The 15377-nt window shown below is 45.5% G+C and overlaps 1 protein-coding gene across 1 annotated transcript in view; it reads left to right on the forward strand.

Moving 5' to 3' along the window:
• LOC147120461 (voltage-gated inwardly rectifying potassium channel KCNH7-like) overlaps nucleotides 1-15377 on the forward strand; it is a 383986-nt gene that overhangs the window by 248424 nt on the left and 120185 nt on the right. Inside the window, exon 4 of the mRNA XM_085986426.1 lies at nucleotides 14260-14685. Coding sequence (XP_085842552.1) covers nucleotides 14260-14685 — 426 coding nt within the window. The remainder of the gene's footprint in view (nucleotides 1-14259; nucleotides 14686-15377) is intronic.

A 15377-nucleotide genomic window follows, 5' to 3' on the forward strand; every position in this document is an offset into this window, starting at 1 on the left:
GCCACTGGTCGCCATTCTCCTTCATCTTCCTGTAGAAGGACAGCCCCTAATCCATCCTTAGAGGCATCTGTGGACACTTTTGTCTTCTTTTCAGGGCAGAAGAACTTCAGTAGGGGTTCACTTGCTAGAATGTGTAGCAGCCCCTTCCATTCATTCTCATGTTCATGTCCCCATTGGAACTCTGTCTCTTGGTGCAGCAGTTTTCTCAAGTGAGCGGTTTTCACTGCCAGATTTGGAATTAATTTCCCTAGGTAATTAACCATGCCAAGGGCCCGCTGAACCCCTTTCTTGTCCTTCGGTTTTTCCATGTCATGTATGGCCTTTACCTTTGACTTGTCTGGCTGAATCCCTTCTGCAGAAATCTTGTCCCCGAGGAATGTGATTTCATTGACGCTGAACTGACATTTGTCTTTATTTAGTTTAAGTCCATACTGCCGTATCCTCTGAAGTGTTTTTTCCAGTCTGGTGTCGTGCTCTCCCTGAGTGGAGCCCCATACTACCAGATCATCCACGTACACCCGCACACCATCCAGGCCCTCGATGATTTGCTCCATTGCTCTGTGGAAGATTTCTGGGGTGGAGCTAATGCCGAAGGGCAGGCGCTGGTAAGAGTATCGACCAAACGGGGTGTTAAAGGTGCACAGCTTAGTACTCTCTTCATCAAGTTTCAGCTGCCAGAATCCATGCGAGGCGTCCATCTTGGAGAAGAATTTTGCTCCTGTCATTTCGCTGACTATTTCCTCTCTCTTTGGGATTTGATAGTGCTCTCTTTTTATATTAGTGTTAAGGTCCTTGGGATCCATGCAGACACGCAATTTATCAGTCTTTTTTGAATTGACGCAAACCATGGAATTTACCCAGTCAGTCGGTTCCTCAGTCTTCTTTATGACACCTAGTCCCTCCATGCGTTCTAGCTCTTTCCGCAGTGTCTCACGGAGGGCCACCGGAACTCTCCTGGGTGCGTGAATCACAGGTTGTGCGTCATCTCTCAGTTTGATGGAGTATGTAAAGGGCAGTGCTCCGAAACCCTGAAATACATCCGCGTACTTATGTGTTATAGCATCATGCTTTATATTTTTACTGTCTTGGGGGGCACTCTGCACACAGTTCAGTTCACTAATAGTATAGACTCGTTTTACCAAGCCCAAATCCACACATGCCTTATCCCCCAACAGTGACTCATGTCCTTCAGGCACTATAACAAACGTCAATGGGTGAATGTGATTTTTTACCTTAACATTCAGCCTACACGTTCCTTTTGTTTCAATACTTTGTCCATTGTATGCCTTCAAAGCCACTGTCTTGTTCAGTATTTTTGGTCTCACTTTGAGATTCCGTGCATTACTCCAGCTTATGAGGTTTGCCTTAGCACCTGTATCTAGCTTGAAGGGAACAATGGTGCCATTTACCAGCAAGGGGGCTATCCAAACTTCAGTCTTTAGTCCTACGAAATGTACTTCCTTTTCCATATCTTTACCCTGTTTTAAGTCATTTTGCACCATTCCAACATACAAAGTCTCCGATTCCGTGTCTTCAGTCTCAATAACATGCACTGTCTTTTTACCTTCAATTTTCTCTTCCCAAAAGCACATTTTAGCAAAGTGATTCCTGCCTTTACATTTTGCGCAGTTCTTCCCATAAGCCGGACACTGTCTTGCCACGTGTCTATTGCCGCACCGTCTGCAATCGTATGGCGTCATAGTCCTGAACTCTGTGCGCCCTCTTGTGTCCCTTCTGTGTACTACATCCACTGGTAGCTTGTCCAGTCCCAGCGCTCTCACGCCCATTGCTGTAGTTCTCCCATCGAATTTTTGCATGTGCATGGCTGAGAGTTCACTAGCATGACATATTTTTACTGCAGCATCCAAAGTTAAGTCATTGTCCCTAAGCATTCTCTCCCTCACCTTCTTGTCAAGTATTCTGAAAATGACCTGATCGCGTATCATCGATTCCTTCAAGTCTCCAAAGTTACATGTTTGTGCTTTTGTTTTAAAGTCCGTCAGAAAAACATCAAAGGATTCTCCTTGCTTTTGCCCGCGGGAGCAAAAAACAAATCTCTCGAACGTTTCATTCTTTTTAGGTGTGCAGTATTTATCGAACAAATCTATCACCTTGTCCAGATCATTTTTGTCCCCTTCAGCTGTGAACATAAATGTATTATACAGCTCGATTGCCTGCGAGCCAGCCACTGTTAGCAACAAAGCTACCTTACGTGTTCCAGAGCTAGTCGTGGCGTCGATCGCTGTGAGGTAGAGAAGAAAGCGTTGTTTGAATTCGCGCCAATTTTTGTCCAGATTTCCTTCAAGTTGCAGGCTAGTCGGTGGTTTTATCCCTTCCATTGTTGTGGTATGCCCGTATCGTGCGTTCTATAAATCCTGGTACCATGTAATGTTATATCGTAGTATTAAGAGGCTTACGAGTAGATATCGTTGAGTACTCTTTATTAGGTCTTGAGTCAGTGCCAGCTCGTGTAGTACTGCTGCATGGCCAAGATGGCTTCCTATTTATACGACTGCCATCAAGCAGCTGTCTTTACTACAGCTACTGTAAAGCAGCTGTCTTTACTACAGCTACAGTTATCTGTAGGAGGAGGCGGTGCAGGCCATTCTTGGCAGGAGCACGGCTGAGCCCTTGGCCAGCGGCGGGGCTGAAAGGATACAAGATGCTGGTATCCTCATATGTTATCCTCCTTTTGGCATGCACCTCTTGCTTTCCCACCCTCCCCTCACCACAACTCCACCCTTGGGCCTTCCTTATTTCACACACCATAGAAATGCAGCCTGCCCAGCCAGTGGTTGATCAAGAAGAGGGAGAGGAGAGTAAAGAAGAAGAAGAAGATTGATTTGACACTCCCAGCCACCAGCTCCTCAAGGTCAACCAGCAAGGCCATCTGCAGTGTCCCCGCTGAAAGTCAGCAGCCTTCCACCAGCCATGCTGCAGCCACTGGGGTAGCACTGCGTGACATCAGTAGGATAGGCAAAGGTACACACAAGACAGTCACAAAGACAAGAGAATGCATACGGATGATGAGTTGATTTCTTGATGTCACATTGGATGGATAGACGTATACAGGTGGATTGGAAAGTTTGCTTTGTGGTGGCTTTTATTTTAGCATCGTGGTAAAGAGGACGTTGAGATGGTCAGTAACAGATGGAAGGTGTGGGACTAATGTTGAAAGGGGAATTGGTGTTGCGGTCACTGGTACTGCAGGCGGATGATTCCATCCCGGAGATCCCGGCCACAAAGGAGCTATCTGCGATGCATCCTTCTGTCTGGTTCCTCCTCTTCTGTGTCTTCCTCTTCCCTCTGCAAGCGGATGCCGTAAATGTGAAATGACAGCATAAAATGCTGGAAATACACAGCCGGTCAGGCAGCATCTCGACCTGAGACGTGAAATCTGTTTATCTCTCCACGGATGTTATGTGACCTGCTGAGTATTTGCAGCATATTCTGTCTTCTCAAAGGTGTTCATTTACCATGTGAGCCCTTGCAAGCATTTAGCAGCATTCCCTACACACTTAAAAAAACTTTTCACATCTATTGCAACAAGCTACCACTTCAATAAAATCAAAAGAACCCAGTCCAAATGTTTAAATCCAAACTTACCTGAACGATGTGTGTGTCCCTTTAAGAGGTGCAGACATCGCCACTGTCAGCCATCTTGCACGCCAGGTTAACTTGACGTGCTTAGGACCCAGCGCTGAATTCAGCGCTAGGGTCAAAGTTCGCAATTATGCCATAAAGTCGGAGTTGCACGCCGATTTACGTCACAATGCCGCCATTTTGTCCATCATGGCGCTGCCAGTTACTGGCAGCACAGAGGTAAGGACGAAAACTGCGGCTGCCATGGGAACAGCCAGCAGCTGGTGAAAGAGCCGCCATCGCCAGTTTAGCACCACTTAATGGCGCTACAGAGTGGTGCTAAGGCCACGAATTTCTAGCCCATAGAATCTTACAGCACGGAAGGAGGTCATTTGGCCCATCGTGCCTTTGCTGACCCTCCAATTAGTCCCCTCTCCCGCTCTTTCCCATTTTTTGACTATGTTCCCACAGAAACGGTTTGAAAAGGAGTCACATTTAAATGTAAGGTTTTTAAAGCACTGAAAAGAAAGGTGGTCAAATAGCAAATGTGCTCGGAATTGAACTTGTTTCCTGAAAGACCGAAAACAATAAGTTATTCATTAGCCTGTCCTGGTATTCAATGAACATCTCACCCATTATGTTGGGAAGTTCTTGGTCCCGAGTGTTTGGCAGGTAGCTGATCCTAAACAGAAGGAGATAATAACGGGGACAAAATCACTCACTGACAGTCAGGTTTTTAAATAGAAAGCAGTTAGGTTAGGCTTTTGCCAGATCAAAATGTTTGAATGCAGAATAATAGTTGGGAGTTACTTTGTTTAAATCAAACAAGGTAACCCACTGATGTTTAGCTTGTTTATTATTTTGTAGTATTATGTGAAGACTTTTGTATTGATAGAATTAAATAGGTCTGATCATAACTTGCTCTACATGTACACTTCCTATCTGAGAAATAAAATGGTTTCATGATTCATATCTGGCACCATCTTACCAAGTGCTTTCTTGATCCTCCTTCGAAAAAATCAGAGTGATGCATGTAAAGGCAATGTGTGAAAAGTAAGAATATTCAGTTTACATCAAAAGGGGAAACTATTTTTACACTATTTTTAGTTAGATTTGGGCAGTATGGGCACAGCCCTAAATATAAAAACGTTTGTGTAGTGACGAGCAGCATTGTACCCGAGTCAATATCTACGGTAAGATTTGAAAATTCTCACAATGAGAACTCACTTATGTTTGAAAAATGTCACTTTAAGACAAATGGTTTCTCCTCTGATATCCTCTATACTGTTTATTGTGTAAACTATTTACTATTTTGAGTCTGCAAGTAATTTGGAGAGAAAAATTGAGGGGAACCTGTGTTTATTTTGAGTGATTTTGATGTGCTTCAGAATTTATCTATTTGTATACATGAGACTAGTAGAGATAATTGAGGTGAAAAATTATATTCAATATAGAGCACGTAGGTGGAAACTGCTGACAGAGAAGAAAGGAAGTGAAGATAGCTTAAAGATATGCATTTTTGTTAAGAGCTTCCAATTTAAGGTCTAACTAGGATATCAATACAAATCCTTCACCCACTTTGAAATACTTTCTCGATCTCTCCTTGGCAACACAATGGGCTTGATTTTCCAAGCCCCAAGGAGGCGGGTTTGGCGGCAGGAAAATTGCAGAATCGGGGGGCAGGAACCCATCCCACCCCCAACCCGCCTCCGTGCCAATGTCCCAGGAGGCGGGTATCCGACCTGTGCTGGGAGCCGCCTCCCCGAGGCGGGAAGGGGATTAGTGCCAATGAACTGCCTGTTAACAGGTAGTTAACAGGCAGTTTTTTGCCTAATCCCTATTTTTAGCCCTGAAGTGTGGGCTGTCCGACGGCTCCAAACCACGCCAAGTTAGTGAGGCGGGCCGTCGGTCTGCAGGGGTTGGAGGGGTCGAGATGTCCGTTGTGCAGGCGAGTGATGGGTGCATGTGTGCAGAGGTAAGTGTGTGAGGTAAGTGTAAAGTGTTTTAAAAGTTTTACTTACCTTTACTTTCTCCTGCAGGCTTCCTTCCTTCAGTTCTCGGGAGTCCCTCAGCTCACCGGCACAGAAAGCAGAATGGCCGCTGAACTGTCAAAAGCTGCAGCCTCTGCTTTCTGGTCTGGAGAGATCTCTAACTGAGTCTGAGTAGAAGGACTCAAGTTAGAAGACAGATTGTCCGTGTTTGACCGCTTCACAGAGCTGTCAAACGCTGATTTTTCATCTGTCAAAAGCTCTTGACATTTGAAATGTCAATCGCTGACGTCACCAGTAACCAGATGTCCCTTAATTGGCCTGCTGAGCCCGCTGGGCGGGCTTAACAAGGTCAATCAAGGGAAAATAGAGTGGGTTGGCCACAAGTCGATGGAGGCGGGACTACAACCCAAAAAGTGGGAGTCCCGCCTCCAAAAGCTCCCCATTGACAAAATCGAGCCCAATGCATCTTGGCCTCAACATTTATTTGATCATTTATCCAGGCATGGGCGGCAGCAGTCTGGGCTGGATGGCTGATGGGCAGCTGCAAGGGCACTGGAAGAGTGGCGGGATGGGAATAGGAAGGCTGTTATCCTGAGACTGGACAGCAGGTTCTTGCTTTACGGAGCTACTGCCACTCCCCCGGGGCAGCGCCTCAGCATTTCTAGCCATCTGTTGGAGGACAGATTGCTGGACTGCTGTGAGACCCTGCGAGCCCCTTTCCACACTGGTCAACTCGGGCACGATGGCATCAGTCTGACCTTGCGTGGCAGCAAGCTGAGCTGGCATGAGAGCAGTCTGAGCTTCCACTGCAGCACTCAGACATTGGGTCACTTCCGCTTGTGCTGCAATGGAAGCTGCGACATCGCCCATCACACCCAGCATCATGGTTGGATCCACAAGTGTTCTAATGGAGTTGCCCATCACTTCCATCCTGGAAATCATAGGCTCCAAGCTCTGCGCAAAGCCCCATGCAATGTTGGAGCCAGATTCCTCCATGCTCCTTGACACTGACAAGAGGCTCTCTGGCAGGCTTGCCGTTGCACCAAGCATTTCTGTGTGCATGCCCATGACCCTTCTTCTGAAGGCCGCCCCATCGAGGTCATCATCTGAGTCCTGTGCAGCAGAACTCGTGTGTGAACTCACCCTCCGGGGAGTTGGCACTGAGCTACCCTTTCCCCCTGGCCTGGCTGCAGCCCACTCATGCCCGATGACTCACTACATGCAGATTCCTCCTCTACTACCCTCTAAAGTACACACAGTGCCATTTTCAGAGCTGGTGCCTGGGAGTGTCAGATCGAGTGATGGTGCCTCTTCTCCTTCACTCTGTTACATCGGCGTGAGGCTGGGCTGCTGGCAGTTCTTGGGTATCTGAAAGGAGAAAGGCATAAGAGTTGGATTGTTGTGAGGGGAGCAGGGGAACGCAAGATGTGCATGCTTACACCACCAGCAGCTTGTAAGTCTGACGAGTTTGTGCCATGAGGGGCAAGTGGGATGTGAGAAGAAGGATTAGGTACGAGCATAACATCATCAGCAATGCTTTCAACATCGCCGCTCGCCACAGCCTCAGTGATGGCCCCTCCAATTATCTCCAGTACCGTCACTCCAGTGCAGTGAAGTTCTGAAGACGTGCTTCCCCTCCATCTGTCTGCTGTTGCTCATGTCTGTTATGCCTGCAAGAGAAAGGGAAGTATGTCAGTGAGTTTGGTGCAATGTGTATGGGTGATGTGCCTGTCGTGGTTGAATAGCTGGCTGTGTGTGCAAGGTGTGAGATGTGGGTGTGATGCTTACAGCAGTGGTAAGTGTGTGAGGGTGAGGTGAAGCTATGATTGTGAGGTATGAGTCATGATTGCTAGAGATTGTTGGTAGCTGAGTGATGAGGTTGTGGTGTATTGAGCAGTGTGTGAGGCTAGTGGTGCAGATGGTGGGATATGGCATTTGAAGATGCATTCACTCACTTTGACCACTCATGTGAGGTCATTAAACTTCTTGCGGCACTGGTTCCAGGTCCTGGGGACAACACACGTGCCACTGACGGCTTCAGCAATCTGCTCCCACTGCCTTCTGGCATGCTGCCTGGAAGGCCTCCTACCCCTCTGCGGGTAGAGGACCTGTCTTCTTCTGTACACCCCTTAGGACCAAAGCCTCCGGTGCTACATTTAAGAATCTCCTTGTCCTTTCTTCCCTGTTGTGCCATGGCTGCATGCAAAGTGACAATGAGAAGCTTCTGCAACAAAGCACTTCCCCTTTAAGTAGTGCAGAGAGCCTAGGCAAAATTTTATTGGCCAGTAGACTGCACCCGATATTAGAACATAAGAAATAAGAAATAGGAGCAGGAATAGGCCACTTGGCCCCTCGAGCCTGCTCCGCAAATCAATGCCTGAACAGGGCCCCCCTCTTGAGCCAACCAGCAGCTGAGCTCAGCACGCCAATCATGTAAATGAGCAGGCAGCACGAATTTTGCGTGCTGTCTGTACCACTTCGATTGGGCGTGGGCAGATCGCGCTTCGTGCTCCCCGCACCCATTTTCGGGCCTAATTGAGTTTCATCCCCTGTGAGTTTAAATCCCACCATGGCAGTCTGAAAATTTGCATTCAGATTAGAAAATGCGGAAATAAAAAAATTGGTTACAGTCAAAGTCACCATGGAGTGTTTCTATTGAAGTAAAAACCCAACTGCTTCACTAATGTCCTTTAGGGAGTAAGACTTGCTGTCCTTACCTGGTCTCTGGCTCCAGTCCACACCAATGTAGTTGACTCTTAACTGTCCTCTGAAGTAGCCTAGCAAGCCACTCAATTGTATCAAAGCTCTACAAGAACATGGACTGCACTGGTTCAAAAAGAAAGCACACCACCACCTTCTCGGGGCAGCTAGTGATGGGCAATAAATGCTGGCCTTGTCAGCGACGCCCATCTGCTGAGAATGATTTTTTTTTTAATGTTTTAATTTTAAATACCCATTGGGAAAAATGTTTTCTAAACCAAAAAAGAGAAATCTCTGTACTTTGACTTAACATGGTCATCATTACCCTTCATCCAGCCACAGAACACCACCTATGATAGTTTTATTGAAGAACAATTGGCCATTGCTTGTTCAGGCTGGATCTAGCATTAGAACTGGGGAAAATATAACTCTGCCTTCTCCTAAAAATTCATCAGTTCTCAATATCTTTCTCGGTTAGCTAAGTGTGTGATACATGCAGAAACCCACCACCATGTTTCAGATTCTTAAAAGCAAGGCACTGAGAAATCCACACAGGTGGAGGTCTCTTTGCCAGATATAAAATGCATCCGCCCTTCGATAGGGACACACCCCACCTGCCCAAGTCCAGAGGGCTTAGATGCAAGTCAGCAGACTCAAGGCTCAGAGAACCCAAAGTGTGCAGAGGGATACTGCTGGAGTTTAACCAGCTAAAAGTGTACAGCTTACCAGCACTGAGCACTGGTAGCTTCCTGCTGTTTGTCCAGCTGGGACTAGCCTACACATTAGAAAATTGGCTTGCACAATTATCTGGAGTCAAGTGGGAAGAATCCCCCCAGCCCACAATGACAGGTCTACCCCAGACTCCTTTAGTGAGCTCAGTTATTTGGCCAAACATCAACAGTGCTTCTTACATGCCTGTTACAAATTTGGGTTTACTGCAGATACCTGTTCAAGTTTAGTGATGTCAGTCACTCCTGTAAACAGATCCCACTTTCCGGAGCAGATTCATACTGCCCAATATCTACAAATACCGTAGTGTAATTCAATGGATGTAACAATCTGTTCCCTTTGATATATGAACTGGGTAACAAACTCGCACGTGCCCCCATGTGGTCTTCTCCAATCTTTCGATAGACAGAACTGATGAACATTCTAGTAAGACAAAGTTGACGACAGATCAGGAAGTTTGTTTATTTCGCAGAACACACATGACTGAAAAAAATAACAATTACAAACTTTTTTAACTTCTCCTACAAGGCTTCCCATAACAACAAAAAACACAAAAACACGTGACACTATCCCAAATAGCGTACAGAATATTTGCTTTTTTAAATTTTCTTTCAGGCCACATGCTAAGGATTTCAGTTTTTCAGCCCTAGGTGCCCCTAATCTAACACAGAAAGCAGGCATATAATATAAATGTATTTATTATTACAATTGGCTTCAGTGTCTTTTTTTTTAAGTTCAAAGCAATGCAAGCGGCAAACACAGTAATTGCTCAACGGGTAAATATTTAGTGACTTTTACTGTTAGTCCCTTCTTATTACTGTAGCTTCTTGTCCAACAATTTTCATGATAAACTTTCACTGTAGAAATCACTGCAGGTTATAGTTTCAATCAGTATCTAACCTGGCCTTGCACGCTCCTCCACTTGCATTGCTTTGAACTTTTTTTTAAACTTGAGAAATCTAGGTGAAAGGCCAAGGCCTAGAGCACAGAACATCAGCAAGGTTGAAAAGAACAGGAGAAAACACAAGATAAAACAAGTAGTGATAAGGTGGCGCCAGGCTTGGGTTTTTGAAGCTTAGGAAGGAAAGATAGAGGGCAGTAAAGATTTTGACAGTTTGGAGATGCTGAAAAATGAACTACATTCGGAGATGATGCAATGAGTCACGAAGATGCAGGGAGAAGGAGGAGGAGTGTATTAGCCCAGGTTAGATCCTGATTGAGACCATAACCCGCAGTGATTTCTACAGTGCAATTTTATCAAAAAATTGTTAGTTAAGCTAATAAGAAGGGACACTAAATATTTACTTGTTGAGTATTGCTGTGTTTGCCACTTGCATACTTAATACTTTCAGAAACATAATTAGATTTTATAACAGCAGTTAATACTGTCACCCTGGCTCCCCCCGTATACTTCAGCAATGGCTCTGCTCCCTTGCTCCACCAAGGTCCACTCCTCTCCAGACATAAGTGCTCCCTCTCTCCCATTGAGACCTGTCCCCAGTACTCCAGGTCTGTTCCTTCGCTTCCTTATAGTAGTTTTAGGAGCAGCCCTGCCTCCAATCATTTCTCAAACCTCTAGGAACATGGGCCTAGAAATTCAGTTGTTAGCGCCAGCCGCTCGCGCCTTAGGAGGAGGAGAAGTGGGGCGCTAAGCGGCTAGTGCCCGGGCGCGGCGCGATCTGCGCCTCTCGGGAACTTCACTCAAGATTTAGTGGCGGCGTAAAACCGCAGCGCCCGCTCAGCTGCGCGTGCAGATCCTGACGTCATTTCATGGTGCAACGCCCTTGGTGCGCCCCGAACCGGAACTTCAGTGGCGCCGCCCTTCTGTGCACCTGGCGTCCCCAGCGACTGGTAGAGGGGAATGGTTCCCAGTTGCTGCGGGGCGCGGGGGGCGCTAATTAAAGGGGACGACTCCTGCATTATAAGTGGCAGCCATTTTGTTCCACTCCTTCTGTGTGAGAGACGGATATTTGGAGAGAGACAAAGGGAGAGAGCTTTCTGGTTTGACTCAGCGCTCGCACAGGTACTTCTGGCTTCAGGCCAGAGCTTTGCACTTGGATTTAACTTTCAGTGCCATAGCCTTGAGTCGCCACATATAATGGGGGCTGCCATGGGTGGAAACGTTGGTTTACTGCATTGCATTCAAAGGGCTCAGAGACGCCGTGAGAGAGTGCCAGTCATGGCCAGATGGAGAAGGGCCAACCTCTTGGGGCGATGCAACTGAATATCGGCGAAGGTGGTGCTAAGTTGCGCCGGGCGCTAAATTTAGCGAACGCCCGGCTGTAGCACCCCAAACGTGGCTATACTGAATTTCTAGGCCATGAGGTTTAGTTGAATACACAGGCTCATGCAAAACCCCTTTAATTTTTAGGAACAGTAGGAACAACGCTTAGCAAATCAGCTGACCTGCTAGTTTGGATGCTGACTAACCCTGTTAAAACTTGAGCTGCTGGTCTACAACAGCATGCTGCCATGGTGGAGTGGGTGGGGGTGGGGGGGATTGGGGGTGGGATGGAGTGTGGGTACATAGTGCAGACCCAGAAGAGCGGGAGGGTATAACCAGCGACTTGGGTTGGAAGAGATTGCAGTGGTAGAGTGCAGCAAATCCATGGAGGCTCCCTCTCCCCCCGCTCATTAAATCAAGGAGCAAGGGGACTGAACCAGTTGACCTCAGCAAGGAGAAAGCTGGTAAGGGAGTCAAACTTCGCACAGGATAAGATGTGGGCAGTGGCGTCCTAGATGAATAAGAGTCTGTGTAGGACAGAGCTTGGGAGGCCAGCTATGAAGTTTTTGAAAACAAAAAATAAAATATTGCAGATGCTGGATATCTGAAACAGAAGCAGTTCTTATGAAGGGCTCTGCCTGAAATGTGGTGTATTTCCAGCTCAGTGGGTAGCACTCTCACCTCTGAGTCAGAAGGTTGTGGATTCAAGTCCCATTCCAGAGACTTGAGCACAAAAATCTAAGCTGACACTCCAGTGTAGTACTGAGGGAGTGCTGCACTGTTGGAGGTGCCATCCTTCAGATGCGATGTTAAACTGAGGCCAGTCTGCCCTTTCTCAGGTGGACATAAAAGATCCCATGGCACTATTTTGATGAAGAGTAGGGGAGTTATCCTGGTGCCCTGGCCAATATTTATCCCTCAATCAACATAACAATAAACAGATTATCTGGTCATTATCACATTGCTGTTTGTAGGACCTTGTGCACAAATTGGCTGCCACGTTTCCTACATTACAACAGTGACTACACTTCAAAATTACTTTATTGGCTGTAAAGTGCTTTGGGAAATCCGGTGGTTGTGAATGGCACTATATAACTGCAAGCCTTTCTTTCTTTAAGTTATTGGAAAAGTTGGGTCTGGAGGTGACAAAATGATTAGATGAGAATTTCGATGGCAGTGGGGGTGAAGTACAGATGGGTGTGGTAAATAGTGGTGGAACTAGGCAGTCTTGGTGATGAATTGGACGTGATGTTTGAAGCTCAGCTCAGAATTAAGCAGGACATATGCTTTTATGCTGCCAGAACCAGCTTGGGCAGGCAGTCAGGGAGGGGGATGGAATCAGGACCATGGATGTGGATTTGAAGAGAAATAAAAAGTTACAGAAATGTTAACTGGAGAAAGTGTGTGAGAGCCATTCAGTGAGGGAGGGAAAACAAATGTGGAAAACATAGAGAAGGAGACAAAGAAAATGGGAGAGAAGCAAGAGACAGGAAGAGAGACCATTTTTGTTTTTGTCTAATAGCAACACCATGGGAGATGAACTTGTATATTTTTAATTCACAGAAATGTATAACATCAGGTGCTTTACATAAAATCTGGAGGAATTTTTTACACAGTCTGATTTTTTTTAAACTTCAAATATCAAAGTGGCTATACTGCCACCTTGAGGAAACTAGTATTATTTTTCACTGCAGATACAATGTTTAAATAGCCGAATAAATGTTGGATTGTGGAAGGATCGCGATCTCCCTTGCTGAGGCTGAACACCCAGGGGCCGATTTTAACACCTGGTGGGAAGCCGGCGGGAATGGACATCAGTCCAGTACAGGAGCGGCAGAAGGCTGCCGGCAGCAAGATCAGTCCAGGGGGCTGTTCAAAGTGTTTTGTGGATGGGTAGGCTGGAGAGCCTGGAGTAGCAGAAGCCCTTACGAACCTTGTGGGACATGGAGTAGCACTGCTGTTTTTCTGGGCCTCAGTGAGGATTTTTTTTTTTTACAACTTACCTTAGTGCACCTGGCTGGCTTCCTGACAGGTTCACCTGGTGGGCCGGCCATGGTGGACGTCCTGTTCAGGAATAGGTTAAAATGCCATCGGTGTCCCATGTACATTATGGGATCCTCATCTTCATTTATTAATGAGACTCCCGCCGCAGGAGGTTCATCTGCTGCCAAAACCAGCAGTGATAAAATCACAGATTGGCGGGCATATAGTGGGAAATGGAACCCCTCCATTTCAACTGTTGCCCTGTTTCTTTTCCACTGATCGGAAGTTAAAATTTCCCCTCAACTCTCTGACAGCTGTTTACACTCTTTCTCCTTATTTTCTGGCAAAGTGGCTGCTGGGTCAATTGAAATTTTCAAGACTGAGAGCGATAGATTTTTGTTAGTTAAAGGTATCAAGGGATATGGATCAAAGGCGAGTAAATGGAGTTGATGTACAGATAGAATAATGAAACAGATTCGAGGGGCTGAATGGCCTACTCAGGTTCCTGTGTTTCTAAAGAAAAGGGACAGAAAACTCCTCCTAGATTATAAATACAGGAAACTTTCGTTTTAACCGGAGGTTAAATGTCCGGAAAGCTCTATCAACCGGCAAAATTCAGGAGTCGGTTCAGATAAGTTTTTTCACTTCTCGTTGCTTTTTCTCTCCAGTCATGGCTGTGCAAGGTCTAGCTGAAGCTGTTGCTTAGCTACAGAGACGCTTGCAAGCTACGCCGACTGTTTTGAAGCTGTTGCTAAGCAACAGGGTTTGTTGCTTCACATGGAGCTCAGAAGCTCCGTATGTTTTAACATTAGCGCTGGTTTGTCCGGCAGTTTTGATGGGACGGCACCAGCTCGGTCCCATCAGTGCTGGATACCAGAAAGTTTCCTTATGCAACCATGTATTTTCTGGTCAAATTCTAATTATTTTTCAGTACTTATCAAACTTATGACAGAAATCTGTGTCCGAACAGTGTACATAAATTGGGCTAAGTCTAAATATGAAAAATAAAATTACTGCATTCTAACATCTGTCCATTTCTCCACCATACAGGTTCTATCCCTGGGAGCTGATGTTTTACCAGAGTACAAGCTTCAGACTCCTCGCATCCACAAGCTCACCATCCTGCACTATAGTCCTTTCAAGGCCGTCTGGGACTGGCTAATTCTGCTACTAGTAATTTACACAGCTATCTTCACCCCCTACTCTGCAGCTTTTCTACTTAATGACCGGGAGGAGCAGAAGAGAAGAGAGTGCGGATACTCCTGCAGCCCACTGAATGTCGTAGATTTAATAGTGGATATTATGTTCATTATTGATATTCTAATAAACTTTAGAACAACTTATGTAAACCAAAATGAAGAAGTGGTTAGTCATCCAGCAAAAATTGCAATACACTACTTCAAAGGCTGGTTCCTCATTGACATGGTTGCTGCTATACCTTTTGACCTGCTGATTTTTGGATCTGGGTCTGATGAGGTAAGTCTTGAAAATTACAATTAGTATAATTTTTTATTGAAAAGGAAATCCTAAAAACATCAAAATACTTAGGATTTAGTGATAAAGACTAAAAAGTATTTTCTTTGGCTAAGACAGAATTCGGTTGTCCATACAGTAAAATGACTTAATTTCCTATTCACTGACCTGGAGGGAAATGTTGTGTGATGTTGCTTATTGGTGTTATAAGTAAACTTTTTGATATCTGTAAACTGGTTACATTATCTTTCATGTGCTAATAGGTGGATTGATATGTATTATTCAGGCTAACTTTTAACTTAATCAGGTAGAATCTCTTTATATCCAGGATGCACAATAAAAGTTGCATTAAGCTAGACTGGCAGACAAAATAACAGATTTACCACTTGTTGAAGACTATTTCAAAAGCAAAATGGTACTAGCTAAGGATGATTTATATCAAGAATGTAGGTGTAAATGGATTTGACTCTATTGTAATAATCATGACCCTTGCACCTTGGTTTAACATGCAAGTATCTGCAATCCTAAGGCAAGAGAAGGGATGAGCATTTGAGTTTGTAGGGGCGAAATTGGCTTCAGAGGACTCCAAGATTCATTTATCACTAAGCTAAAGAATCCTAAAATCAAAGTCACTGTACAAGTCTACAGAGAATGCAAGGGAACATGCCATACTTATCTATTCCCAGCAACATGCA

This window comes from Somniosus microcephalus, chromosome 4, assembly GCF_052327205.1.
Source record: "Somniosus microcephalus isolate GS21.2 chromosome 4, FLI_Smic_1.0, whole genome shotgun sequence".
Taxonomy (NCBI): Eukaryota; Metazoa; Chordata; class Chondrichthyes; order Squaliformes; family Somniosidae; genus Somniosus; species Somniosus microcephalus.